The sequence below is a fragment of the Hyperolius riggenbachi genome, chromosome 4, assembly GCF_040937935.1.
Source record: "Hyperolius riggenbachi isolate aHypRig1 chromosome 4, aHypRig1.pri, whole genome shotgun sequence".
Taxonomy (NCBI): Eukaryota; Metazoa; Chordata; class Amphibia; order Anura; family Hyperoliidae; genus Hyperolius; species Hyperolius riggenbachi.
Genome location: NC_090649.1, coordinates 173,197,508 through 173,222,756, shown reverse-complemented (window position 1 = coordinate 173,222,756; position 25,249 = coordinate 173,197,508). Strand labels below are relative to the sequence as shown.

At 42.8% G+C, this 25,249-nt stretch overlaps 1 protein-coding gene across 1 annotated transcript in view; it reads right to left on the bottom strand.

The window, feature by feature from the left end:
* Nucleotides 1-22,145, bottom strand: part of LOC137504728 (uncharacterized) — a 130,482-nt gene extending 108,337 nt beyond the window's left edge. The window contains exon 1 of the mRNA XM_068233313.1: nt 22,104-22,145. Within this exon, the coding sequence (XP_068089414.1) occupies nt 22,104-22,145 (42 nt within the window). The remainder of the gene's footprint in view (nt 1-22,103) is intronic.
* Between the last annotated feature and the right edge of the window lie 3,104 nt (nt 22,146-25,249).

Here is a 25,249-nt window from a genome sequence, read left to right as displayed (position 1 = left end):
ACAGGGCGGAGCACGTGGGGAGACTGTGAGATGAGCTGCAGCCAGGCAACACACACATGTGAAAGTTGCCGGCTGGGTCATGGCTGTGCCCCGACTGTTTATTTCATCATCACCGCTGCCTGACTCACTCAGGTGCCCGATCCGGCCATCCATTCAGCCTGCCCGCTGCTATGAGCAAACTTGCAGGGCAGCCGTGGATGGGTACTGCGTACTGCACTGGTGGAGGAGGAGGATTGCTTCTGAGGAGGCAGGAGAGTGTGCCACTGGCAGACGGGCGGCAATACACGGAAGCGCGGTCGGGGCTTTTCACTGTCTACAGCACAATAGGCTTACTGCCCCTCAGCCGCCCTAAGAAAGGAGCATTTATCTGGCGCCCTAGGCCCCGGCCTCGTTGGACTTGCCAGAAATCCGGCCCTGAACACTCATAGCCTAGAAGAGACTGAAGTGTAACCGTGTATAAGTTCATGCCTAGTTGTATGTTTGAGCAACACTACCGTATGAAATTGTAATTGCATTGTGTGTGGGGGCGTTTGTCATACGTTGGCCTAAGCGCGCAGCTGACCCAACGTATGAACAACGCCAGTGCGAGTAGCGACAGCAGAGTGGCTAACAGTATCGTTTGGAACGACTGTTAGTGGGTCTTTGCTTCACGACAGTGTAAGATTGCAACTGTGTGTGTGTGTGGGTGCGTGGCGTTCCCGTATTTGGCCTAAGCGCAAAGCTGACCCAAATACGAAAACGCGGAGTGCGCGCTGAGGACTCAACAGCAGAGTGGAAGTGTCTAGCGAACAGCTAGTGGTGGCAGTGAGAGGTGTTCTGAGGGGTCCCAGCCGTGTTTTAGCTTGGCTAAGGCTGCTTCCCCTCTCAGTCTGGTCAAACCCGAAGTCGGGAACCGTATACGCAGGCGTGCCGCGGGCCGGTTCCTGACATAATTGGCTAGCAGTGGTGGGATCGTTTGGTACATTAGTACGCAGTTTAGCTCGCTATTCTGAGTACTAAAGGCTGGAAGCTTGCTAGAAGCAACTAGCCTACAGAAGTCGACTCAGTGCAGAATCTATATACTTTTTTTTTTTGTTCAAGGATACACACTTGGTATTTGCTGTCCCTCCCCCTTTTTCTTTTTTCCTTTTGCAACACGATGGCTCAGAAAGCATCCAGCTATGCAAGGCAAAACAAAGAGATGCTACTCCACCTGTGTGAGCACAAAGGCATCGAGACGGTGAGCGGCCAGACTAAGGAGCAGTTGGTTCGTGCCCTCGAGGAACATGATGAGGCAGAGCAAGCCCACGCTTCAACGTCAGCGGATGCAGCTCACGACATGCCAGAGGAGGAATCGCTCCCGCCACAGAATGCGAGTGGAGACGATGTCCTGGATGATCCACCGAACACGGAGATGACATCTCTGGAAGCTGATCTACAGCTACTGAACTCGGCTGATCCTGAACTGCGCCTAAAGCTGATCCTACTGCACCGACAGGCAGAGAAGGAACAAGCGGCACAGCGACTCCAGGCAGAGAGGGAACAAGCTGCCCAGCGACTCCAGGCCGAAAGGGACAGACTCCGGGCAGAGGAGGGAAGAGCTGAACGGCAACACCAGCTGGAGCTGGCTAAACTTCAGCAGCAGAACCGGTCTGCTGGACCCGCAGAACGCGAAGGTGAGCGAGTCCACAGAATCCCCCTGGATAAGTTCCCCGCTATGGACAAGGACTCTGACATCGACACTTTCCTACAGGGGTTTGAAAGGACTTGTCGGCAGTATGGGGTGCCCCGTGAGCAGTGGGCACGATACCTCACACCAGGGCTGAGAGTCAAGGCCCTGGAGGCGTTTGTGAGTCTCCCCCAGGAGGAAGAAACAGACTTTGAGGCAATTAAGAAAGCCATCATTGCGCGATACCACCTCACGCCAGAGGTGTATCGCAAACGTTTCAGGACAGTGCAGCGAGGTCCTAATGACAGCTACCTGGATCATGCTTGCAACCTGCGCACTGCCTTCCAGCAGTGGCTAAAAGGACTGTCAGTTAAAACCTTGGATGCCTTGCAGGAGCTGATGATAAAAGACCAGTTCCTACACACCTGTCCTGTTGAGGTCCGGCTGTTTGTGCTAGATCGAGAACCAAAGACAGTGGATGAGGCTGCGGAAATGGCCGATGCCTACTCCGCCCATAGAGCACCTGAGTCCCGGAGGACTACTACGCCCAGCTGGAGAGGAGAACAGATTGCTAAACCTGTTTCACCCAGCACCCAGAGGAGGCAAGCACCGCTGTCTCCTGGATTCAAGCAACCTGACACTCGGAAATGCTTTGTATGTGACAGGGTGGGTCATATCAGCACGACTTGCCCAGAGAGGAAGAGGGAGGCCCCAAAATCCAGTGAGGCCTCAAACGCCAGTGAAGTCCTAACGGCTTTGTGTGCTACCAGGAATGCCACTGGCTATGCAGAGAATCTGCAGCTTGTCACGGTTGGGGGTACAGTTGCCACTGGGCTGAGAGACACTGGAGCAGAAGTGACTCTCATACATCCCCAGCTTGTGAACCCGGAGCAGTACATACCTGGGAAAATGATTGCTGTCAGAGGAATTGGGGGTGTCACCCCAGCAATACCCACCGCCTTGGTCCACCTGGATTGGGGGGCCGGCAGCGGACTGAAAGAAGTTGGGGTAACTGACAAAATCCCCACCAACGTTTTGCTGGGTACTGACCTGGGACGGTTAGTGGCCCGGTATGAGCCTACCCCAAACCCTGTGGGGCCTGCATCCCCAGCAGAAGTTCAGGACTCTTGCAAGGTACTGTTTGATAATGCTGTGCAAGTGGGGAATGCTGGCGAGGCCCCAGGGGCTATGGACTGTGTACTAGGAGCCAGCCCTAGAGAGTCTCCAGTGCCTAGGCCTGGAGTGGAACCTGTTGATACCAAGAATGCAGAAACTGATGAGGTCATTTATGACGCACGGACTATCGAGGCGATCGAGGCAGGAACTGTTGATGATACTTGTGAAGTGCTGAATAGCAATGTGTGTAATAATACAGATAATGTGGATGTTTTATGTGATGTTCTAAATGTCAATATGTATAAGACGGATAATGTTGATATCATATGTGTTGTGCTACATAATGATGCTTGTCCTGTGGACACTCCGTCGGCTGCAGGAGTAACCAGCAATGGTTGCTGGGCTGCAGCAGGTGGACTGTCCACTGAAGAGGCAGATGGCACCAGGCCAGATCTTTCCCCTTCAGATGGTTTCAAGACCAAAGGTGATGTGGTTTACGATATGGGTAAGGTGGGCGCTCCCTCAGCTGCCGTGGTAACCCGCAGCGCTAGCGAGTCTACAGCAGAGGGACTGTCCACTGAAGTGACAAATGTTGCTGGGTCAGCAACATCCAGTTCGGAACCTGGCCCTGAGGGCCCAGGGGCCTCTCCGTCTGCAGCCTTCCTGGAATGCGTGACAGGCAGCACTGAGCTCTCTGGGGCTGTTCGATTTGACAGCCGCCTGGAACAGCTCAGGGGTCTGGCCAGCAGGTCACCAGCTGGGAGGGGCGGGCTGAGAGGGTCCTGGGAGGTTATTCCCTCGGAGCTGTCTGAAGTGGAGGAGGCAGACCGGCAGATACTCGTTCCCCAAAGGGACCAAGAGATAGCTCCTGCCACTATAGAGAGAATGCGTGTAGCGACGGTTGGAACCCTTCCCCAGTTGCAGCACAGTCTCTATGGTTGCGAATTCACGGTCGCCACTGACCCTCATTCCTCGGGTTGGTTACGTCAGGTTGCCAAGGGCAACAACACATTGCAGCAACCTGACCTAGCTTTCCATTCCTGTAGCTTGGAGCTAAGGAGTTACCCCCCCAGGCCCGGCCGTCAGTGTCGGCTCTGGCAGGACGATTCGTTAGAATCATTTGCCGGCGCCGTCTGGAAGAGGGGGCGTGTCAGGAATATATTGGGGTGCTTATGATGTAAGGATAACAGGAACATATTCTTCCATGTTTTCTGCCTGTGTTCCATATAGGTCGGCTAGAAGGGAGCTGTGGCCATTGATTGCTTGGGGCAAGGAAGTGGGTATTGTCTGGATCATAGGAAATGCTTTGAGTTTCTGCTAATGGGATTATCTGCCTGGCGTTTTGAACTCAGGAGACGGCCCATTGTCTCAATACACAAAGCAAGCCTAGGCAGAAAAAGTCTAACACATGTCAACTTGTGGTGAAGAAACTATTTCACTGTGAGGAAATTAAATTATTGGAGGAAGTCTTTTCATGTATGTGGGCTATAGTACCTTTTTTGTGGATGTTAGATCTCTAGAAATCCAATTATGACTGAGGATGTAATTAAAACCTAGTTCCTCCCCTCCCCAAGGAAGTTGCAGCCTCCAGGCGTAGCTCAGAGTATAAAAAGCAGAGGCAGATGCCTAGTGACTATCTGCTCTTGGAGTTAGCGCATAGCTAGAGTTGATCTCGACTTCTGGTCGAACAAGCGGCATGCTCCTGCCGACAACGTTGAGACCTTCAAGTTGGTAAAGTTTTTTTTAATCCCCATTTTTATTTTACGCAAATATCCGTGTGTGTTATCTTTGTAACTTTTATCTTGTAACTATTTTTACTTTGTCTTTTTGTAATCTTTGTATATGTTAAGTTCTGCATTGTTCTATGTTTTTATGGAATATTAAATCATTATTTAATAAGCTTGACTTCTGCTGTACTAAACTAACACTCATAGCCTAGAAGAGACTGAAGTGTAACTGTGTATAAGTTCATGCCTAGTTGTATGTTTGAGCAACACTACCGTATGAAATTGTAATTGCATTGTGTGTGGGGGCGTTTGTCATACGTTGGCCTAAGCGCGCAGCTGACCCAACGTACGAACAACGCCAGTGCGAGTAGCGACAGCAGAGTGGCTAACAGTATCGTTTGGAACGACTGTTAGTGGGTCTTTGCTTCACGACAGTGTAAGATTGCAACTGTGTGTGTGTGTGGGTGCGTGGCGTTCCCGTATTTGGCCTAAGCGCAAAGCTGACTCGAATACGAAAATGCGGAGTGCGCGCTGAGGACTCAACAGCAGAGTGGAAGTGTCTAGCGAACAGCTAGTGGTGGCAGTGAGAGGTGTTCTGAGGGGTCCCAGCCTTGTTTTAGCTTGACTAAGGCTGCTTCCCCTCTCAGTCTGGTCAAACCCGCAGTCGGGAACCGTATACGTAGGCGTGCCGCGGGCCGGTTCCTGACAGGCCCCGCAGAAAGACACCTTTGCTTGTCTCCCACCCTCCCTTCGCTTGTTCAATGGTCCTACCCAGAGTGTTGCCAGATTATTCCTATGATAATATTCCCAGCCATATGTATTGCAAGTATGTACCTATCTTTGAAGCCAACGTAAACTGAATATAAACTCAAGAGGTAATTAATTGTATGTGTAGTAGCAAAAGTGTAGAACTATACTTGTGTCTCACATTATTTTAATTCTCATCTTAAGGGGTTACATTTTGACTGTGAAATTTGCACAGCAGCCATGTCAGTTGGAATAAAATCTGGCTCATTCAGCTCCTAACAAAAATAAATAATTAGCTTGGGAGCCTGAGAGCACTCTCTTGCTATCAGCATTGTTTGTATATTGGTATGAAAGTATTTTGCTTTCTATTTACCTTTCAGGAGTGATCCAGCTGTTGGTAATGCAGGGTACAGTAAAACTAATGTAAACGGCAGTAGATATTTCCATTAGTGCAATCTGATTGAGTTGCAATTTTGTCCCGAGCAGAATCGTTGTCATGCTGTGTTTTGGATGCAATTGAGCTCTCTATACTGAGGGTAGTAGCTCAATCACAATCGCAGTTGCATTCATGAAAATTAGCTTGAATCGCGAGCGCATCGCAGTGCGATTGCATGTAGGACTAGTAGTGTGTGTAGCCTTGTTTTTCTCATCATGTTACATGTCAGTTCAGGGATGCTTTACAAGTAGAAGTATTAACTGATAAAATAAAAACAATACTGCTGCAGAAACAGAAACCCTATTAATCTTCTATACAACTTGCTAGGACCAAGGTGGGAGATCTTTTTAGAGTCTAACAGTGGAGATGGGTAAGCAAGACTGCTGCTACTACAGCCTTACTGTCTTTTTATGTTACCAGGGAAGAGTTCAAGGTCACTTAAAGTGCATGATAAATTAAAAGTACATTTTTAATTTGTGTATGCAAGTTTACAGAGGATACAGCATGCCTATAAAATGTGCTGCTCTGAAAACAGATTACACCACACTGCAGCCAACAGCAACAGTACATCCTTTCTCTCATCTTCCAAGCAAGTAAAGGAGACACCACTTACATCCTGGTTAGTTAAGTATTACAGAAAATGGTGGGATTTCTTCACAAAAAAAACCTTATATGATTTGCAAATGATCTTCACAGCATTTACAACATTAAACAGCAAATTAAAAATAATAATATCTAAGATTTCAGTTTAAAGGCTTAACAATTTGAAACATTATGATTTCACAAAGGTATTCTTAAATTGCTATACTATTCTCATACTGTAAAGCTATCTTTAGCATATACTTCAAAAACTGTGACTCTGCATTTTTAAGTAACAGACTAGAGATGGCCCGAACGGTTCACCGGCGAACGGTTCCAGGCGAACTTTGGGTGGTTCGCGATCGCATGCGATCCCGGAAGTTCGGTTCACCCCCATAGTACACCATTAGGGTCAACTTTGACCCTCTACATCACAGTCAGCAGGCCCATTGTAGCCAATCAGGCTACACTATCTCCTGGAGCCATCCCACTCCTTATATAAGGCAGGCAGCGCCGGCCATTATAGTCGTTCGTGTCCCTGTAGTAATTAGTGAAGGGAAAGCTGCTAGCAGACTCTCATAGGGAAAGATTAGTTAGGCTCTTGTAAGCTTGTTAGCTTGCTCCTGGCTGATTGTTATTCCTAAAATAGCACTCCACAACAGCTCTTTTGAGACCTAATCTTGTTCTTGTGGTTTTTTTTTCCCCTGCACCTTCCACCCTTCCTTCCTCCCCTCCTCCCTTCCTCCTTCCCCTCCTGTCTTGTCTTTCAGGGATTTGTAGGATGTCAAAAGCCAGCTTACATACATTGGCCAGGAATCGAACCCAGGTCAACTGCTTTGAAGGCAGCTATGCTCACCACGATACTATCAACGCTACATGCTGAAGCCAGCCTAGCATGTACCATTGGGATATACCCAAGAGAAAAATGAGCTTGCTTAGGGATTTGTAGAATGTCAAAAGCAACCTCACATACATTGGCCAGGAATCGAACCCAGGTCAACTGCTTTGAAAGCAGCTATGCTCACCACTATACCACCAACGCTACATGCTGAAGCCACCCTAGCATGTACCATTGGGATATACCCGAGAGAAAAATGAGCTTGCTTAGGGATTTGTAGGATGTCAAAAGCAACCTCACATACATTGGCCAGGAATCGAAGTCAGGTCAACTGCTTTGAAAGCAGCTATGCTTACCACTATACCACCAACGCTACATGATGAAGCCAGCCTAGCATGTACCATTGTGATATACCCAAGAGAAAAATTAGCTTGCTTAGGGATTTGTAGGATGTCAAAAGCAACCTCACATACATTGGCCAGGAATCGAACCCAGGTCAACTGCTTGGAAGGCAGCTATGCTCACCACTGTACCACCAACACTACATGCTGAAGCCAGCCTAACATGTACCATTGTGATATTGCAAGCTCATTTTTCTCTTGGGTATATCACAATGGTACATGCTAGGCTGGCTTCAGCATGTAGTGTTGGTGGTATAGTGGTGAGCATAGCTGCCTTCAAAGCAGTTGACCTGGGTTCGATTCCTGGCCAATGTATGTGAGGTTGCTTTTGACATCCTACAAATCGCTAAGCAAGCTCATTTTTCTCTTGGGTATATCACAATGGTACATGCTAGGCTGGCTTCAGCATGTAGTGTTGGTGGTATAGAGCTGAGCATAGCTGCCTTCCAAGCAGTTGACCTGGATTTGATTCCCGTCCAATGTATGTAAGCTGGCTTTTGACATCCTACAATCCCCAGAGGTACCTTTTGGCACTGAAATGTCTTCACTTCATTCTTTGATGTACTTTCCGATTCATAAACTGAGTACTTAACATTTAACCACTTGCCGACCAGGGGATGTTACACTGATCGGTGCTGCGTGGGCTCTACAGCCCGCAGCACCGATCAGCAGTGCAGCAGGGCGATCAGACTACCCCCCTTTTTTCCCCACTAGGGGGATGTCCTGCTGGGGGGGTCTGATCGCCGCCGGCTGCAGTTGCTTAGCGGGGGGGGCTCTTCAAAGCCCCCCTCCGCAGCGCTTTCAGCCCTCTCGCCAGCTCCCTCCCTCTCCCTTCCCCTGTGTGCTGCGCAGGACGGATTTCCGTCCTGCGCATTGAAGGATAGGCTTCAGCCTATCATATGCCGGCGATCCCCGGCCAATCAGAGGCCGGGGATCGCCGATCTGCCTTACGGCGCTGCTGCGCAGCAGCGCCGTATGATGTAAACAGCGGGGATTTCTTCCCCACCTGTTTACATTTTGCCGGCGAGCCGCCATCGGCGGCTCTCCGGCTGTTCACGGAGACACCCTCCGTGAACTGACATGGAAAGGCCGCTCGATCGAGCGGCCGTTTCCATGGTAACCCGCAGACGACCAGTTTACGCCAATCGGCGTTAGCTGGTCGTCAAGAGGTTAAAGATATAAATAGATGCAGTATAGCTAAATAAATTAATACCATAAGTTTACCTAGTAGTAATTTATCTGTCAATATACAGTATATAGACATTATGTAGTATAAGCAATGTATTCCTGTGCATAGAACATGTGTACATTATATTTTCTTATGCTGTTTGTGTATGTATAGCTCTAGCAATTACTAGCTCCTTGTTACAAGGATTTTCCGGGATATTTTGGTTTTATTTTCTTAATGGCAAACATATGGATACCTCTTCCTAAAGAAGATATTTTACAATAGTTTCAACAATGGTGGCCATTTGGCTACATCACAACATTTTTGCTGCAGATTTAATGGCACGTCAAGCGGTACAGTATCTGGTGGTGTGGTTTTAACTCTTTGCACTCCATGCAGCGTATGCAAGTAGTGGATGATTGGTGTCTGGACACCTTCTGGGGAAAAGACACAGGAAACAAAAAACACGTGAGCCCAATAGTGTAATATGTTTAGTCAAAATTGTCAATGTAGAAGATAAGAATCTACTCACAAGAGTGGGTTGCAGGGGGGCAACCGACCACAGGAAGCAGGTGGAGACAATTAACCCGACTCCACTCGGGGAGGTCACTAAGGACCTGGATGCGGTCGCTCTCCTTGGAAAAAAGAAGGGAGGCAGATGTCCACCGTGGTGTAAACCACATATGTTCTGCCTCCACCCCTCACACGGGTATCGTATGGGGGTTAGGGATGCACTAAATGGTTTAAAGAGGCGCCCTGGTGGTATATAAAAGCGTTTAAAAGCAGTTTTAAAACCGAGAAAGGTTTGAGGTTGCTTACCTCAAGGACCACAAATCTTTGTAGGGACAAAAGATTTTATTGGTAGCACAGGCAACGCGTTTCACGGGTCTGAGCCCGCTTCCTCAGGCCAATAGCAGTGCCAGGCCAATTGAAATAGCAAGCTAAGGGAGCCTCCTAGTTTACCTAGTAGTAATTTATCTGTCAATATACAGTATATAGACATTATGTAGTATAAGCAATGTATTCCTGTGCATAGAACATGTGTACATTATATTTTCTTATGCTGTTTGTGTATGTATAGCTCTAGCAATTACTAGCTCCTTGTTACAAGGATTTTCTGGGATATTTTGGTTTTATTTTCTTAATGGCAAACATATGGATACCTCTTCCTAAAGAAGATATTTTACAATAGTTTCAACAATGGTGGCCATTTGGCTACATCACAACATCTTTGCTGCAGATTTAAAGGCACGTCAAGCGGTACAGTATCTGGTGGTGTGGTTTTAACACTTTGCACTCCATGCAGCGTATGCAAGTAAACAGGCAATAGTCAGTTGTTAGTCAGCGTCCAAGTATTTTTTTCTCTATTGGGAATTATCAAAATGTAAGCTGAAGTGAGAACAAAAAGAAATACACATTTATAGCCATTTAGCCACAGTGAGATAAGCAGCTACTACTTTAGCATGCTGGCTGGATATTTTAATGTTTAACCAACTCTGACACAGGAGACCTGGGTTTGAATCTCAGCTCTTCCTGTTCAGTAAGCCAGCACCTATTCAGTAAGGAGTCTTGGGCAATACTCCCTTACACTGCTACTGCTATAAATGTTGTCTTGTCTTAACATCCTGCTTATTATATATGTTCTCCCTTTTACTGCAAGTAATTACAGTTTAGTTGACCAAAGAAAGCTTTTTCTATCAAGAAATTTTCCTTTGAATACTGCATGGTCATGTGATCAAAGACTTCCCTGATTGGTTGATCTCTGGGTGCCAAGGCTGTGAGCTAAACTAAGGCCCAGGAAATGAGAGCACAATTGGGTGAGTGCAGAAAAAAAATTGAATCATCAATGACCCCACTTGGCACGCTTCAGGCCTTCTATATTCATTACAGACCCTCTCCTGCACCACTTGTCCCTGCTAGTTTTATCAGCAATAACAAAGTCTGTCTTAGGGAAATGACATCATTAAAACCTTGTGCTGGTACCCACCTCTATCGTACCAAAGATTTTTTTTTCAATTTTAATGGTGTGATCATATCTCTTACTTTCTTTTCCATGGTTTCATTAACTATTTACTTTTTTAATTTTTGTGTTTTGGTATGCTTTAATTAAAGTATTTTCTATGTGTGGTTTTTTTTTTTACTACTTTTAGGCTACTTACACACCAAGACGTTTTAGGGGACGTTATGGTCGCATAACGTGCCCCTAACGCAACGTATGGTGGTGTTGAAGTTGGACGTCAGATTGAGCTGCGTTATGCAGATCTCAAAGCAGCCGCTCCAAATTAGTGATAGGAAGTCCGGATCTTTTTAAGGATTCGGATCATTTGAATCAGATCATTGAAAAGATCCGGATCTTTGAACCGAATCATTTGAATCATTTTACTAGGGAAGCAGACTGGGGGTGAAATGACTAGCAGGACAGGACTTTCCCTGCACTGTACATTCTGTATGTTCCTGTTTCTTCCAGACAGACATCCACTGTGAACCAAATCTTTCATTGTGATGATCAGTGTTGCCAACTCATCCCTTTAATTACTGACACATATGAATTATACAGGTTTCGTGGTTAGGTAGATGCAGTTAAGGCACTGATTATGTATAAGTAGCCCCAGAACCTGTATAACTTAGATGTGTCAGTAATTAAAGGGATGAGTTGGCAACACTGGTGATGATCCGGATGATTTGATTTACAAAAAAGATCCGGATCAAATGAACGATTCGTTCATGATCCGATCAACACTACAGTCCTACCACGAGTCTTTGCAGTGCAGTGAATATTAATTAGCCATGTGGCTGGCTGCGGAGGAGGAGGGGAGACCTCCTCCTCCAAAATTACTGAGCATGTGCAAGCAGTCTAACGCTGCTTAGCCCAGTATAACGTACAGCATGCAGCACTTTGTTTAAACGTGCTGCGTTACAATGTAACCCAACTTGTTACTGTGAACAGCAACATTGATTTTTACAGTGCTGTGAGTTAGGCTGCGTTACTGACTGCTGTAACGTGGGACTTTAACGTCCCACTGTGAAACCAGCCTTAACCATTTGTGGGAATGGGTTAGTGGTAGTTATGTACTCCTAAACTCATTCCACATTGGGGACAGGGCAATTACACAGAATCTCATTTGTAAAGGATGATTTCTCAAATAAGGCCCAATTAGGTGTATATGTATACAGTATATTAAGTAGTATTATACATATAGGGCCCTCCTTAAATAAACTTTGTTTTATTGCAATGTCAGCCATACAGACTTCCCTGGTGATCTATTCAAGAAAAGGTAATGATTTCTCATGTGAAAGAGGGTATCAGCTACTGATTGGGATAAAGTTCAGACCTTGGTACAGCTCCTCTGTGAACAACAGATCTGCAAGTAAAAAAAGAAATAACAAATCCAGATCACCACATTTTTATAAATAGGCTTTTTAATCTGATAATCCTCTTGCTGCCTGTAAATACCAGACAATCAAATAATGGCAATTTTGATATATTTTTCCCATTCAGCATGGTAGTCAATTTAGAGGCGGTGATCAATGTATATCACCTAGGGTCAGTCATGCAGCACCATGACTTTATCCACCATTTTGCACCTTGACACACTCTCTAGCAGTGGTTTTCAGTTTGCCTCATGGTCTCTATATTTTCCCTGCTAGCATAGACCCTGAGTTGTTTTGCCATGGAAAATATAGAAAAATTGGCACAGGACTACTGCTTATGCTAATATTTCTATGTGGCGACGGAGGGGGGGGGGAGAAATAAACTTCCTGAGGTGTCACTAATCATAAAACAAGTGCTAGTGTTACCCGTTGCACCAAGACAATTCAATATTAATGATGCCATAAACAATGTGAACATTACAAAGATGTCTGGATCATTTTCCAGTTATCATTTCCTAACTTGGCTATTTAACAATGAAACTGTGTTAGGGCCCACTTCCACTAGCCACAAATTTTTGGGCATTTCAGTCAGGCGATTTTGGAAGTAGAAGGGCAGCCTATTAAAATCAATAGGCTGCATCTGAATTGAGTTGATTGATGGTCATTTTGTGCTCCTTCCATTTTCGAACAATCGCACCAACAGTTGTCACCTTCTCTCCCAGCTTCTTGCTAATGGTTTTATAGCCCATTCCAGCCTTGTGCAGGTCTACAATTTTGTCTCTGACATCCTTGGACAGCTCTTTGGTCTTTCCCATGTTGGAGAGTTTGGAGTCTGCTTGATTGATTGATTCTGTAGACAGGTGTCTTTTATACAGGTGACTAGTTAAGACAGGTGTCCTTAATGAGGGTGACTAATTGAGTAGAAGTGTCTAACCACTCTGTGGGAGCCAGAACTCTTAATGGTTTGTAGGGGTTCAAAAACTTATTTCACTCAATGAAATGCAAATCAGTTGCTATCTTTTATTTAAGGTTATTTTTTCAATTTTCCTTTTGATGTGCTATCTGCCACTGTTAAAATAAACCTACCAATGAAATGATACTGTTCTGAGACTTTTCATTTCTTTGTCATTGGACAAACTTACAAAATCAGTGAGGGGGTCAAATAATTCTTTCCTCCACTGTATACAATCTAGATGTCATCCAATGTTGATCATTTACGGAACATTTATTCATATATCTGTATCCTTCAATAATGGCGCCTATTGTTCAATCTTAATATTTGCTATACTGTTCATTGCTTCCTGCGGTCCAGCAACACAGAAATAAAAACATGTACATGTTAAATTTTCATCAGGCTTATTTCCAGTTTGGCAAAGTGTTATTCTTCTCGGTACCTATTAACCAAGTCTTAAACTAAATCTTGCAAACATATTGATTGATATCTACTTATGATGCAGGTTGTCTTAAAACAGTCTCTTTTTTATTCCTGAGCTATGTCCAAAAATGCACAGATCAAAGCTTGAGCCTTGTTACTTTCATGTTTGGCATATGAATGGGCTGGCAGTCACCATTGTGGTCTTGGCTAGGCTCTCCTTGTTTTCATTTTCTGATGTGAAACAGTTGGGAATCACATATCCTCGAACAGTTCCATTTATAGTGGACTAAATAAAAACTGTCTCAATAGCCTGCCAGGCATTTGAAAGTGCCAGTCGACACAGCTTTTCAAAAGTTATTGGCTGTGGCATGTTTTTGTAAATGGAAAAATATGCTATTAGCGTGAATGTATGGGAGAAAGCTGAATATAAATGCCCACCTTCCATTTATTTGTTGTGAAATGTTGCATTTTATGTCACAGTGGCTATGCTTTAGCTGAATGAACCTACATTGCCATTGTATTGAACAGTAATTTAAATTAGTAGAACCCTCGGAGGGATTTGCCTCAGTAAACCTATGCAGTGCTCTTTCAGTACACAGACATATGACACTGCTGTCCGGCACTGAGCCTGATGCATTAAAATTCCATACGAAGGAAATTCAAAGTAAAAACATTTTTTTCTGTCTTTTTGTAGTACAGTAGATAATTTCTTAATGTTTGTTAGATTTTATTTTCCACTGCTATGCAGATTTTGATGGGCATGTGATTGCATAAGAAACGTAGTTCTACTGCTTGGCTTACTTACTTTCTATTCCTTTTATTCTAAGTGAATGAAAGAATGGTTAGTAGCTGTACTTTATCCACTGTCCATAGTGCTGATCCTGTGTTCTTATAGAATTGGCACTGGACCAGCGCAATTTTATTTCTACTCATTTTTTTCTCAACAAACTAGCTTATTTTTTTAAATGTAATATAGTATTTATAGCGAACCTGAAGGGAGAGGGGTATGGAGGCTGATACATTTATTTCCTATTAAAGGGAACCTTCACTGAGAGGAATATGGATGTTTCCTTTTAAAGAATACCAGTTGCTTGTCAGTCCTGCTGATCTCTTTGGCTGCAGAAGTGGCTGAATCACACACCTGAAACAAGCATGCAACTAATCCAGTCTGACTTCAGTCAGAGTACCTGATCTGCAGTCTTGTTGAGGGACTGTGACTAAAAGTATTAGAGATACAGGATCAGCAAAAGAGTTAGGCAACTAGTATTACTTTTAAAGGAAAAATCCATTTCCTTCTCAGTTTAGGTTCCCTTTAACTGCTTGTGGACCACAGGCTTACACCTCCCTAGTGACCTGGCCATTTTTTACAATTCAGCACTCTGCAGCTTTAACAGTTTGCTGCACGGTCATACAACTTAGCACACAAATTAATCTTGCCTCTTTTTCTTGCCGCCAACAGAGATTTCTGTTGGTGGGTTCGGATTGCTGCTCCAATTTTTGAATATATTTTTTTGATTAATTTTATTGTTATTTATTTTTACAAAATGTTTCTATTTTTTATTTTTATCCTCCCCCCTCCCTTCCTCCGAGATCCACCCCCTATGATCACCTCTCATAGGGCTTGATTCACAAAAGCGTGATAACTCAGTTATCGCACCTGAAAGCTTTGCACATGCTAATTAGGGTGCTAAGTAGTTTGCATGTGCAAACTACTTAGCACCCTAATTAGCACGTGCAAACTACTTAGCACCCTATTTAGCACGTGCAAAGCATATTAGCATTTCACTGGCGTGCTAAAATTTTGCACGCTTTAGTGAATCAGCCCATGAGAGGTATCTGATTGTGAGCCTCCACTGGTGACAGCTCAGTGACAGAGCTGTCCCCTGTACAGCGCTACACTAGATCGCAGTGCTGTACAAGTAATTTTGTACCACCACAACGGTGATAGTTCCCCAGTATTCACGCGCTGACATCACTCACTACAGTACCATAAAAACAGGTATAAGAGGCTGTTTTACTGTTTATTACTGTTTATTGTGGTATAAGTATTAATGGCATTGCTGCTAAAGTACTGATATTTATTGCTTTGATTATAGCATGCATACGATCGTGTGCATCATTGTGCAGTAAATAGTAAAATATCCAAATGATAATCTGAGGCTGGGTTCACATATGACAGCGCAAAAAAGTAGCGTTTTAGAATGTTGCGTTTCTGATTTAGTATTGCGTATTTACTGCGTTTTTCTTGCATTTTGCGTGCATTTTAATGTGTTTGCGGTTTGCTAATGTAAAACGCATATGCGTTTTGTATGCATTTTTTTTTTATTTATGCAAATCACTAGGAAGACAATAGGAAGTGGAAACACATCAGAGATCTTTACTTTTTAATTAAAAACGCATGAAAAACGCAATGCATATGTGTTACCATAGACTTTCATTATGTACGTTTTGGCAGCCAGCCTGCATATTATGCAACACTACCAGGGTTTGCAGAACACATACTGTACAAACACAGTGAAACACAGCTTCTTCTGCGTCCTATAGACTAACATTGCTGCATAAAACACAGCGTTTCCAGCTACGCTAGCGTTTCTGCTATGTGTGCGCCCGGCCTCACAAATATAAGAATTACAATTAGAAAACATGAGGAAGAAGGAAAAAAGGATCTTTGCAAAGTAATCTTACAGTCTACAAGTTTGGAATTCTCAGGCTAAATGCCTCATAAGGCTCTTTGTATTTGTTACCCAGATAAGGATAACTTCAGATACCTGCTGGAGCTGCCTACAGGACCACAGTATGGCTGAAATTATACAACACAGAGCATTACTCCAATATATGCTACAGGTAAAAGGGACTTCCAATTCACATTTTACACAACTTGCCATTTTCACAGTAGGGTCACATTGTTTATTGACTAGATGAGGCTTTGGTATCCTAGCACTGATCATCATATTAACTAGTAAGGAATTTGAATGCCATAACCTTTTCCATCCATAATGTGTTCATGCAGGGGATTCTACTTAAAGTACAACTTCCTCAAGAGGGAACATTACTGAAAAATTGTAGCAGGGAAAATGAACATTGCAAAGTAAAAAAGTTACAAGATAAACCAAGACATGATTGATACTCACCTGCAGACCTGCAGGTCAGCAACTTTACTACTAGCAGGCATGGAACAAAAATCGACTGCACCAACTGCCCTTACCTGTAAACACACCCACTAACAATGTGATATGAGGTTCACAGCAGGGAACTCTCATGGCCATGGTAATGACATCACACTGTGGAAGGAGTTTCTCCTCAATATCAGCCACACAGATGTCCCTGATGATCTATTCAAGAAATGGTAAATATTTTTTGTGGGAAAGAAGGAAATGGCTACTGATTTGGATGAACTTCAGTTTTGCATTGAAGTTCCTCTTTAAAAAATGTCTCAGCAATCTTAACTGATCAAGGTTTCAGGATGTAGATTCTACATCCTAATTAGCCCCCCCCCCCCCCCCCCCCGTGTGTTCTATGATGTAAAATCTATGTCCTGACCATGCACAGTCACGAGAATGGTAAAGTGAATGATTGTTGCTTTTAGCTAGCAACAATCATTCAATAAAGTTAGGAAAAAAAAGTTGTAAAAGTAAAAAAAAATATGTAAAGTGACATAGTTCCAATAAAATAAAAAGTTTTTTTTTTAATTCCCCATTCATTTTTAACCCAAACCTAGCCTATTAATCCATTATTTACCCCTACAATACCTAAAACCTGTTTATAAATGTTTAATGACTGCCTCCAGTAGCGATCGGATGCAATTGCTTGGGCGAAAGTTTCAGGCCCCAATGCTCTACAGATGTAATGCTCTGCCATTGCCTAGTGATGCATCTGTACAGCTCTATGCCCCCTGAACTGTCGTCCTAGCGAAGGCATTCAATCGCCACAGACGCGCAGATTGGGGATAACGGTCCACCACATGCTCAACTAATGTAAATGTGGCATATGGGGTATAATTTTAATCGGGAAGGGCCAAATAATGTATTTGTAAATGTTTTATAAATGTGGGATGTGTGATGTGAAAATTAGGAAGGGTGAAAAATGAAAAAAAAAATAGTTTTCTGCATTTATGCCTAATTTTCCCCCATAAATGGACTATAAAATGGACTATAAAACAAAATAGTTTTGGGAGAAAAATATTACCCCAAAAAAGCCTATATTGTACTGAAAAAAACAAGATATGTATCACTAAGATGGCATAGATAATTAAAAAGTTACTGCTGTATCAAAACGACACAGCTAAAGTGTCAAAAATGTCAGTCCGTTCCGGCCCACGTGGCGGTGATTGACAGCACCGATCACGCAGGCGCAGTATGACGTCAGGTCGCTCTGACGTCATCGCCGGGGACCGGGTCGGAGCTCTGGCGAACGGCTGCGGGCAGAGCTGCGGCAAGGGACGTGCTGGGAGCTTGGGGCTGGAGGAAGCCCCTGGTAAGTAACGCTTATTTTCTTACATTTTGCCTGACAACTCTTTTAACGTGTACAAACCGTGGAACGAGAACCAGTTAAAGCCTAATTCCATTCACTGTATTGTCCCCCCAACTACCTGAACACTGCAGTTTAGTGCTCGTTTCACAACCCTATAGCTTGGCCGGTTTGCTGCAATGACACTTAAAATTCTTTAAACCCTAACCAACCCTTATTTATAGCATAAAATAAAATAGAAACTTGTTGCAAAATGTTTTTTATATGCATTATTACTATACTTTTTATTCCTACTAGTACTACAAAAAAATAATTAGTCAATGTATGGGTATTCTTAGTGGTGTACCTAGAGTATTTGACACCCAGTGCTGATTATTTACAGACATGACATGATTGTGTATTCTGGAAACGGCTGCAAAAGATGTCAGTGCTAAATAAATACTTAATAACAATAATTTCAAAGTCCAGGGTCGGTAAGCACACCAATTTTTCCCAATTCCAAAGTATTTTATTCTTTACATCACAAGTCAACACACAGTTTGACAATTGTTTCGGGGCCACGGAGGGTCTCCTTCATCAGAAAGTGCAGACTAGTGAAGTCTGCACTGAATCTGCACTTTCTCATGAATGGGACCCTCCGTGGCCCCGAAACAATTGTCAATCTGTGTGTTGACTTTTGATGTGAAGAACACTTTGGAATGAAAAAATTGGTGTGCTAACCGACCCTGGACTTTGAAGTTATTGTTATTAAGATTGTCAATCTGTGTGTTGACTTGTAATGTGAAGAATAAAATACTTTGGAATTTACAAATTGGTGCGCTAACCCAACCTGCACTTTGTTGTTACGAACTGGGTGTGGCTTGCCACCGAGGTTATGCATCCAATTTTTGACGTTTGGAAAGGTGTGCCACTACTGACATACCACTATGTTTAAAAATAATAATATGGTAAGACATTAGACTATGGTAAGGATTAGATTGTGAGCTCCTCTGAGGCACAGTCAGTGTCATGACTTTGTACTCTGTAAAGTACTGCAGAACATGTCTGTGCTATACAATTACATAATAATATGATAGGATTTTAGACTATGGTCCAGTGCTTTTTATCCCCCTCCCTTCTTCCCTCTACTAGAGGTGTTAGTAGCCCCGTTGTGTTTCTGTGCTCGGCTCACCCAGCTGAGGCAATGAATGCAGAGTATTGTGTGAGCGGAAGGCGAGCTGTTATCTCACCTGCTCCACCATGCAGGGATGTGCCTCCTCTTGTCACCACTCAGCTCCCCCCCTCGGAGCCATCGCTCAATATGGCTCTGTGCTATCAGGGATGGTTGGAAATGCTGATTTTCGACTCCACAGAAATTCCGATTTCTGCCAATGCCAATTACCGATTTCACAGATTTTTATTTGTTTTCCGATTTCCAAGTATTTTTTTTGCGGGGTAATTTTTTGCATTTTCTGATTGGCCAAATACTTCCAATTTGACTCTGCATTCTCTGATTGGTCCAATGCTTTCGAGTTCTGTGATTGGGCTAAAATTACCGAGTTGTGGTAATGCAGCATTTCCACAGAAATCCGATTTCCGTGTTCCGTTTTTCTAATAATTTTTTGGGGGTTAATTTTTTGCATTCTGCAAGAAGTTATAAATCAGGATGATACCATTTTATAACTTCTTGCTTTTATTGATGGCTAACACGGTACAAAACCCTACTGCTACTACTTTTTGCATTCTCTGATTGGCTAAATATTTCCGAGTTGACTATACATTCTCTGATTGGTCCAATGCTTCTGAGTTCTGTGATTGGACTAAAATTATCGAACTACAGTAGTGCAGCATTTCCGCAGAAATCTGATTTCCGAGTTCCGTATCCCGATCGGAAATACGGATTTCCGATGGGAAATGTGGACATTTCAATTCCACAAAATCTGAATGAGCATCCCTATGTGCTAGTGCACAGGCGTGAATTATCTGTACCTGTACCTGTACCTGCACAGTGTGGCCAAGCCCTTGTCAATGGTGTTTTGGGGTGGTCCCAGTGCTGAAAGGCAAGGATGAGGGGGACAAGGGAAGCCACTAGATTATCCAGAGGCTTTCTTCTACTTAGGTAAGTATCCATTTAGTGCACTTTTTTTCAATACAGATACACTTGAACCCAAAAGATAATACTGCCATGGTGGCTGGATGGTGTAATGGTTAATGGCTCTGCCTCTTACACAGGTGACCAGGGTTTGAATCTCGGCTCTGCCTGTTCAGTAAGCCAGCACCTATTCAGTAGGAGACCTTTGGCAAGTCTCCCTCACACTGCTACTGCCAATAGAGCGCGCCCTAGTGGCTGCTGCTCTGGCACTTTGAGTCCGCCAGGAAAAAAGCGCGATATAAATGTTATTTGTCTCGTCTTATGTGGAAGACATGAGTGACAAAACTTTCCCTGTTTGAGCGCCTGTGTTTTAGGGCTAGGAGTGGGAGAGATCATGTGACTGTAGACCGGTGAAGCTGATCGTCCCAATTTAATCCCAGTTCAAGTAAAAAGAGATGTGCTCAAAGCTATTGGGGTTGCCTGATATCATCTCTCCGCTCCCCAGGCACTGCTGATGTTGTGTACATGGTGGCATAGTTTCCATACATTGTTAAGTAATTGGATCCAGTAATCCCGTCACACCTACTTACAATTATGTCAGCGCTGAGAGTTTTTTTAATAAAAATAAATGAACACATGTGCAATTAAATCCTGGGTGCTACAAGATGTGCCACCACACTTGGCATTTTATTTTATGAGCTAAAAGCACACATATGGTTTGCGTGTTTCCACAACAGCTGAAGAATGTAGCACCACCATTCCCGCTCTGTTCCGAAACATGAAGAATCTTGGAACATATCTCAACAATATCCTGTTTTAGCTGAAGCTTTCTAAATCTGGTCTCCACTCCACTAAGTGGCTTTGCGTGATCAATCATGTAGAAGGACATCCCACGTTCGGTACAAAGGAAATCTTTCATACATTAACGTGCCCACCTACCATGAACCAGCTAAGGAAGCAGCCTGAGATACCAAAATGTTTATTTTTCTGACAGAAATGAATTAAATGAATTTATAAAAACAGTGTTCCAGTCTTGCAAGTGCTTTTTTAGCTGCGCCACAAAGAGCAGGCTTCTAATGCTCTTTTGCACAAAGTTCAAAATGTCTTCAGTTACCTTTGAGCAGTTAGTGGTGAGTCTTAATGAAGGCGTTTAGGAGCACGGTTATACTAGACATTCATAGCCATGAAGGTCAAAGAATAAATGGGCACAAAAGACCCTTTAAAAGGAGCTTGCAGAATGCAAATGTTCATTATGTACATATTAAGAACACACACGCACATTTATGCTGCCTTCAATATAAAGATGTAATTGTTTGATTACAACCAGACATTCCCCCTTAGTAATTGAAAGATGTTAGCCAACGAATTATTAGAGCACCAAATGCCATAGGCAAACACTTGTAACACAGCCATTGACAGCTAGCCAAAGAGCAATATAAAATGCTATTTTTTTTTAAAGAAAAAAATGTGGCTTATTTGCATGCTTGCTACAGTTAAGTTAATGGAAACAAGGCTTTCTGTTTGGTGATTCATGGTGACAGTAACAGCAATCTGTCAGTATCTGTAGAGAAAAGACAGCTGAGAGCAATAAGACATTTGCAGTCACCTTGCTGGCTGCCTGAGTGAGTTGTTCCAGGAAGGTAGGAAAAGAAAGCTCTGTATTGTTGCAAAGCTAACCCATTGGGAGAGGAGACGTCCAATAATAACATTACTGTACCACTGAATCAGAATTTACAACGTCTGACAAGCTGGAGCTGTGGGACAAAAGAGACAACATTAGAGAATGTGTTCCAGAAGATAGGACTAGATGCTCATGTTTCTGTTCTCTTATTAGCGCTGAACCTAGGATATCAGGAAACTGACAAAATACAGTATGGATTTCATCTGGACATACATTAAGATTACATATTTACTGTTACTATTATCTGCATAAAACAAGTATAACATTAGAGTAAAGTCAACAATATTACCTTTAGATCTGTGTTACTGCTCTTACAACTGACTTTAGCTATTACACTTTTCCTATCACCATTACGAATTCATACTATTGTCACTACAGGTAAAGGATATATGGTGCTAGTGTTCTTAATTCTTACATTCCACCTATTCCTACCTACCCTTTCCCTCTCTCTTCTTCCTCCTAAATTCCTTCTCCAACCTCTTCATCCACATTTACTTTCTTCTCTTCATTCACATCCATTTCCTACTGTTCATTCACATCCATTTCCTTCTCTTCATTCACATCCACTGCCTTCTCTTCATTCACATCCACTGCCTTCTCTTCATTCACATCCACTACCTTCTCTTCATTCACATCCACTGCCTTCTCTTCATTCACATCCACTACCTTCTCTTCATTCACATCCACTGCCTTCTCTTCATTCACATCCACTGCCTTCTCTTCATTCACATCCACTGCCTTCTCTTCATTCACATCCACTGCCTTCTCTTCATTCACATCCACTGCCTTCTCTTCATTCACATTCACTGCCTTCTCTTCATTCACATCCACTGCCTTCTCTTCATTCACATCCACTGCCTTCTCTTCATTCACATTCACTGCCTTCTCTTCATTCACATCCACTGCCTTCTCTTCATTCACATCCACTGCCTTCTCTTCATTCACATCCACTGCCTTCTCTTCATTCACATCCACTGCCTTCTCTTCATTCACATCCACTGCCTTCTCTTAATTCACATCCACAGTCTTCTCTTCATTCACATCCACTGCCTTCTCTTCATTCACATCCACTGCCTTCTCTTCATTCACATCCACTGCCTTCTCTTCATTCACATCCACTGCCTTCTCTTCATTCACATCCACTGCCTTCTCTTCATTCACATCCACTGCCTTCTCTTCATTCACATTCACTCCCTCCTCTGTTACTACTATTACTATACTACTAATTACTTCTACTGCTACTGACACTTCTACCATCCATTGTCAACTAAACCAAATACAAAGCTTAGTCGTGTTGCCTCTGCAACTGGAAACTACTTCAGCACAGTGGTCAACAAAACTGGTTTCGTGAATTTTTTATTTTGACATTGTAATTGATAGTAGTAATAATAATAATAATAATAATGCATGGCATCAACAAAACTGAAAAAAACAATTTTGTTTATATTAAGGAAATTAAAGGAATACTATCGATTCACATATTTTTTTCAATTGACACAGGAATTGTTTGGGAAGTGCTGCTAAGTACTGGTGTATACATTTTAGTAGCAACTTGTTTGTTTACTGTTATCAAAATACATTCAAACTTTACTGACGCCAAAACTGACGGCTGACTGAGCCATGAGGAGAGGGGAAATTCCCCTCACACTTGATCAGTTAACTCTATGTGTAGCTCTGTGTGTGACAGAGAAGAGCTCCCAACAGCTTCAGCTCCTGTGTCCTGTGTTTCTGACTGACCTGTCTGAAGAAAGCAGAGGAAATGTAACTAATTGTCACAGCTTTTTCATACTGTTTTTGCTTTCAGAGTTTGATATGTTTGATATTTGCTTTCTGTAGTCTGATATGCAACTCTGGCTGTGCATTGAAGCAGACACCCCTTCTGCAATTGATTTGTCCCAATATAGCTAAATCCTACCCCCAATAAATTACAGCTTTTGCCTCTGATATTTAACATGAAAAGTAGGAAAATGTTTACACAGCTACTTAGACATTATTTGTACATTGTCATTTTAGAACACTTGGATATCAATAGTATTCCTTTAATGATGTTCTTCTAATAGTAGCAATATAGGATTGAACAAGACTGGATGTAAGGTTCCAAGACCATGGTTCATAAAAAAAGAGCCAATGTCTGCTGTCAACTAAGAAAAAATAAACAAGGCAGAATTAAAACTATCTGAGGGATGAGGCATCATAGAGACACACTAAAGATATGTATATTCTCCAAGTTGAATTCCAATCTTAACCACTTCAGGATCACAGGTTTTTCCCCTTAAAAACCAAAACAACTTTCACATTTTAGCACTCCTCCCATTCATTCAGCGATAACTTTATTGTTACTTATCACACTGAAATGATCTATATATTGTTTTTTTCGCCACAAATTATGCTTTCTTTGGGTGATAGTTTTTGCTCTGAATTATTTTATTTTATATGCATTGTAAAGGGAATAATAAGAAAAAAAGAAAACAAAATTATTATTTCTCAGTTTTCAGCCATTATAGTTTTAAAATAAAATGTGCTTTGGTACATAAAACCCACACATCTTGTTTGCCCATTTGTCCGGTTTATTACAATGTTTAAATTGTGTCCCTAGTACAATGTATGGTGATAATATTTTAACTGGAAATGAAGGAGCATTTTTCCATTTAGGGATTTTTAATACTTTTTCACTTATTACAAGAACTTTTTTTTGAAAAAATATACTCATGACATCCGTATTACAAAAGTCCCTAAGGTAACTATTTATGTAAAAAAAAATTAAATGATGTAATTTTTTTATTTTTTTTTAACAAGTGTTTTATTTCTGTAACTGTGGGGCAGGGATGGAAGGGGTTAAAAGTAATAAAATAAAATAAAAATATAATAATAAACTTGCTATGGAAAACAGTATAGTGGCATAAATAGGTGTATTTTACTTTTTGGCCACAAGATGGTGCTATTGAGATCGTGTTTCTATTAATAGAACACAGCCGAACATGGAAGTGTCGGGTCTCAGAGCTTATGCGACGTTAACAAGCTCTGCGAAGACACGGGAACGGTGATCGGGATTGAGAATCAAAAGATTCTCACATCCTGATCACAGATGGAGGGGGCTGCGACGGTGGATCGGCGGAAAACAGCTCGGGGATAGTGAATGCGACGGTAAGGCAGCAGTACGCATTTCTACGCCCCTGATCCGCACGTGAAGTTTAAAGGGGCGTGGATATGCGTACCAAGGATCCTAAAGTGGTTAAAGTGTACTTGAGGTGACTTGGGACTTGATGAGATAGACATGTGTATGTACAGCATGGGGTGTAGTGGATAGCATTCTCGTCTTGCAGCGCTGGGTTCCTGGTTCAAATTCCAACTAGGCCACTATCTGCATAGAGTTTGTATGCTCTCCGTGTGTCTGCATGGATTTCCTCTGGACACTCCAGTTTCCTCCCACAACCTACAAATATACAGATAGAATACTGATAGAAATTAATTGGCTTCCCCCTAAAATTGGCTATGATAGACACAAGACTATGGTAGGGATTAGAGTGTGAGCCCCTCTGAGAAACAGTTATTTATTAACCACTTTACCCCCGGCGGTACGAATTTCTCTGTTCCTTTTTTCCCTCCTAAAAAACCAGGGACGG